The 4,990-nt window shown below is 42.9% G+C and overlaps 1 protein-coding gene across 7 annotated transcripts in view; it reads left to right on the top strand.

The window, feature by feature from the left end:
• sugct (succinyl-CoA:glutarate-CoA transferase) overlaps nt 1-4,990 on the top strand; it is a 438,232-nt gene that overhangs the window by 147,072 nt on the left and 286,170 nt on the right. Inside the window, exon 11 of one of the 7 annotated variants that reach the window (XM_043688918.1) lies at nt 4,081-4,934. The exons of the other annotated variants lie outside the window; for them this stretch is intronic. Coding sequence (XP_043544853.1) covers nt 4,081-4,216 — 136 coding nt within the window. The 3' untranslated portion in view covers nt 4,217-4,934. Of the gene's footprint in view, nt 1-4,080; nt 4,935-4,990 lie in introns of those variants that run through there. 7 annotated transcript variants of the gene reach the window in all.

The raw sequence follows: 4,990 nt of genomic DNA, 5'->3' as shown, positions 1-4,990 counted from the left end.
ATAGCTTCAGTGTGGGTAGTGGCTGCCGTCAGGGATGTCCCCTCTCGCCATTGTTATTCACGCTAATAATTGAACCACTAGCAGAAGCTATACGAGCTGATCCTAGTATAGTGGCCCCAAGGATTGGTACAGGTAGACATAAAATTACCCTTTATGCAGATGATGTTCTTCGATTCTTCAGTAACCCTTTGATGTCCATACCTCGCTTAATCCAAGTTATTAATACATTTAGTGCATTCTCAGGCTATAAAATTAATTTTTCAAAATCGGAGGCTATGCCAATGGGTGGCCTTGCTGTGATACCCCGCTTAGCGGACGGTTCCCTTTTTCCCTTTCGCTGGTCCCTGGAGGGTTTCTTATATTTAGGCATTTTTATTACTCCAGTATTTGGTCAGTTGTATAAGGCTAATTTTGTGTATTTATTGGAAAGGATAAGGCAGGACCTCCAGCGATGGGGAGACCTGCCAATTTCCTGGTTGGGTAGAATAGCATTAATCAAAATGAATGTCCTGCCCCGTCTCCTATATCCTATGAGAATGCTTCCGGTGATGCTGCCGAGGATGGCTTTATGTAAATTATACGGTTGGCTGAGTTCCTTTATCTGGAATTATAGGCGGCCCCTCATTAAGCTGAAGTAGCTACAGCTTCCACAGGCAAGGGGTGGATTGGACTTCCCAGATTTTCGGAAATATCAATTAAGTTCCCTATTAAGTTATATAGCTGATTGGGTCTTGTCTGATCCACATTCAATCTGGTTGGACATCGAGGCTTCTCAAGTAAAATACCCACTTATTAACCTTTTATTCTCAGACAAGAGGAAAATCATTACAGATCACTGTAAAAACCCTATAATACTAAATACAATCAGGGCTTGGAATATAATGCGGCAAAATGAGGGTAATTCACATAAAACATCCCCCTATGCACCGATAGTGGGAGCATGGGGATTCCAACCGGGGTTAACAGATGCCACTTTTAAACTCTGGAGATCCAGGGGTATCTCATGTCTTGGGGATTTATTTAAAGATGGGGTCCTGATGTCTTTTAAGTAGCTGCGTCAGAAATTCGGATTACCCAATGGAGACCTCTTTCGATACTTCCAAATTCGAGATTTTATACAGAAGAAGACTACGTTATTAGATAGTCTTTATAAATCCGATAGAGAATGTAGTGTCCTACGACCAGTGGGGGTATCTTCCGTCAGTAATATTTATCATTTACTACATGATGAAGTATCGGGAGATATGGATAATCTGCTTAAAACATGGGTTCAGGATCTGGGACTAGAAATCTCCACAGAAACGTGGAATGATATCTGGGAAAATGCTAGAAGAATTACTATTTGTAACAGAACCCAGGCTATCCAGCTGAAGATACTTCATAGGGCCCATATAGCACCGGTTCGATTGGCAAAATTTAAGGCAGGAGCATCTCCAATGTGTCCTAAATGCAAAATAGAGGTGGGCACTCTTGTACATTGCTTATGGACCTGTCATAAGATCCGTAGATATTGGGCTAAGGTAGCAAGTACCCTGACAGAAATTTTAGGAACGGAAATTAAAGTAGACCCTTATCTCTCCTCTTGGGCTTTTCGAACTTTCCCTCCCTGGTCACGTACGTGAAGAGACTATTTTCTATTCTTTCTTTCTGTGCAAGGAAAAATATTTTGGTGAACTGGGTGGCTGAGGGCCCCCCTGGACTTTCAAATTGGCACAGACTAATTATGGAATGTATTCCCCTTGACTTCCTTACAAATATGGTGCACCGAAAGACCGAATTATTTTATAAAATATGGCAGCCCTTTTTGAATTACATAAATACAGATATTTCGGCTATCCTAACAAGGGCTTTTATTTAATTGAGATTACAAACCTGGCTGGTCCGGGCCCCTCGGGAGAGGAATCCCGCACGAATACGGGTTTTATTACATCTGATGCTGACACATTCCGAGCATGTAAGAGACTTAAATAAACACTCTGGTTAGTTGTAGGTTAGATTAGTAGATAGTTGAGTTTTGTTTGTCATTTTTTTTCTTTTTTTCAGTTTTTTTTGTTTTGTTTTTTGTTAAATTTTGGCTATTGTATATTTGAGCTAATTGTATATCAATGTTTATATCTGAGAGTTTTGTTTATTTTTGTAAACTTGTAAAAATGTTAAATTTCTAATAAAAATATCTATATTAAAAAAAATGTGTTGCTGGAAAAGCGCAGCAGGTCAGGCAGCATCCAAGGAGAAGGAGAATCGACGTTTCGGGCATGAGCCCTTCTTCAGGAGGGCTTCTGAAGAAGGGCTTATGCCCAAAAAGTCGATTCTCCTTCTCCTTGGATGCTGCCTGACCTGCTGCGCTTTTCCATCAACACATTTTTAACCTCCCAGGGGTAACCTTGGACCAGGTCTCTCTCCTTAATGCCCCCCTTGACAGTTCAGGAAATATAGGAGGCAGCTAGGCAACTTCAGAGTGGGAAAGGGCCTGACCCTGATGGTCTCCCAGGTGAGTTTTATAAGGAGTTTATAGGGACTCTGTTAGGGCCGATATTGGAGATGTACAATCACTCCTATGTGCATGAATGCTTGCCACCATCTTTGAGAGAAGCTAATATTTCCTTAATTCTTAAGAAGGAGAAGGTTCCTGAGGATTGTGCCTCATACAGGCCCATCACTCTATTAAATTCAGATTTCAAGATTCTGTCTAAGATCCTGGCGCTGAGATTGGAAAAGATGTTGCCCCATATTGTTAAAGCGGACCAGACAGGCTTTATAAAGGGCTGTTGGTCCTCCAATAATATTAGAAGGTTGCTGAATATAGTCCGCGTTTGTCAGCAATGATCAATTCAGGGGTTGGTGGTTTCCTTAGATGCAGAGAAAGCATTTGACCGGGTTCAACTGGCTGTATCCATTTTATGTCTTAGAATGGTTTGGGGTGGGTGGAGGTTTTATATCGCCACCCTCTGGCTGCGGTCATCACCAATGGGATGAAGTTTGGGAATTTTAGGATTGATGGGGTAGTCGTCAAGGCTGCCCCCTTTCACCGTTGTTGTTTACATTAGTGACAGCCGCTGGCAGAGGGCATTCGTCAGAATGTCCACATAACTGCTCTGGAAGTGGGATTGAGGGCACACAAGATTGCACTGTATGCGGATGATGTCCTTCTGTTTTTAGCGAACCCGATGCTCTCCGTACCCCATTTGATACAATGCATCAATTAATTTGGGGCCATTTCAGGATATAAGATAACTTTGCAAAATCAAAGGCTATGCCTTTGGGGAACCTCAAGAATGTGCCAGAAGTTGTAGATGACCCTAAGTTCCCTTTTAAGTGGTCACAGCCAGGGTTCTGATACCTAGGCATTTTTATTACCCCCAAGTTTGCTCAGTTATTTCGGACTAACTTTGCTCACTTGCTTGACAATATTAGGCAGGATCTCCAGAGATGGGAGGCTCTTCCAATTTCATGGTTAGGCTGAAGATCTCTCATTAAGATGAATGTTCTTCCTCGTTTGCTTTATCCCATTCATATGCTCCCCATAATGTTTCCCAGGTCAACGCTGTAGAAACTTATGGGATGGTTTGTTTCCTTTGTCTGGCATTTTGGGCGGCCCCTCATCAAGCTTACGAAATTGCAGTTGCCTCAAAGATGGGGAGGAGTTGATTTCTCAGACATCAGGAGGTATCAATTGAGCTCCCTGCTGTCATTTGTCTGCGATTGGGTAGGTAATGATCTGAACTCAATATGGTCGGATATCAAGGCCTCCCAGGCAAAGTGCCCTCTTATTAACCTGTTGTTCATGGATAAGATGAGGACAGTTATGGACCACTGCCGGAACCCCATTGTCATTAGTACAGTCAGGGCATGGAGGGTGATGCGTCAGAGTGAGGGTTGTTTATCCAAGACTTCACCACTTACACCTATAGTTGGCATGCCAGGGTTCTAACCAAGGATGATGGACTCATGGTTCAAACTATGGGCAGTGAGAGGAGTTTCCAGTTGGGAGACTTGTTTAAAGGGGAGATTATGATGTCTTTTGAGCAACTGAGCCGCAAATACGGGTTGCCCAGCAGAGATCTTTTCCTTTTTTTTCAGGTTAGGGATTTCATCCAGAAGAAGACCACGCTTCTCACTAAGTCGTATAAGCCCGATACAGAGAGGCTGTTGCTCCGTTCCACAAGCACCCTTTCGGTTGGTGCCCTCTATCGCCTGCTGGGTGGCAGGATATTAACCGGTTGTGTGAGGTCTAGGAGCAAGACCTAGGAGTGGAGATCTCTTCTGAAACATAGGAGAATATATTGGAGAATGCTCGAAAGATTTCAATCTGTAATAAGACATCGCTACTCAGTTAAAGGTTCTGCACAGGGCTTATCTGGCGAAGTTTAAAAAAGGGGCATCTTCAGTGTGCCCCAAAAGTAAAATAAGTGTAGGTATCCTTACCCATTGCTTCTGGACATGCCGCAGGTTCCGTGTTTATTGAAGCGCTGTTGCGGGAGAGATAGGGAAGGTATTGAGGACCGAAGTCAAAGTAGACCCGCTATCTCTCCTCTGAAGCCTACCGAATTTACCATCTTTAGACAGACATGGGAAAAATCTATTTAATATTCTCGCATACTGTGTACGGAAAAATATTCTGATGAACTGGGTGTCTGAGAACCTGTCAGGCTTGCTGGGATGGTGGAAATTAGTGATGGAGCACATTCCCTTGGATTTTTTAACAAACATGGTGCACCACACAACAGACCATTTTTATAACTTATGGTAGCCCTACTTTAGTTATTTGGATAAGGATTTGTCAGCTATCTTAACTAGGGCGTTTGTTTGACCAAGATGGTTAGGTTTCTTGAGCCCTGGGCTCTGGACAGGGACTCCTGAGTTAATATGTGTATAAATATATATGATTCGGAGATCCTGGTGTTGGACTGAGGTGTACAAAGTTAAAAATCACACAACACCAGGTTATAGTCCAACAGGTTTAATTGGAAGCACACTAGCTTTCGGAGCG

Source organism: Chiloscyllium plagiosum, chromosome 4, assembly GCF_004010195.1.
Source record: "Chiloscyllium plagiosum isolate BGI_BamShark_2017 chromosome 4, ASM401019v2, whole genome shotgun sequence".
Lineage (NCBI taxonomy): Eukaryota > Metazoa > Chordata > Chondrichthyes > Orectolobiformes > Hemiscylliidae > Chiloscyllium > Chiloscyllium plagiosum.
The sequence above is the reverse complement of the archived record's forward strand: the minus strand, read 5'-3'. Positions and strand labels throughout refer to the sequence as shown.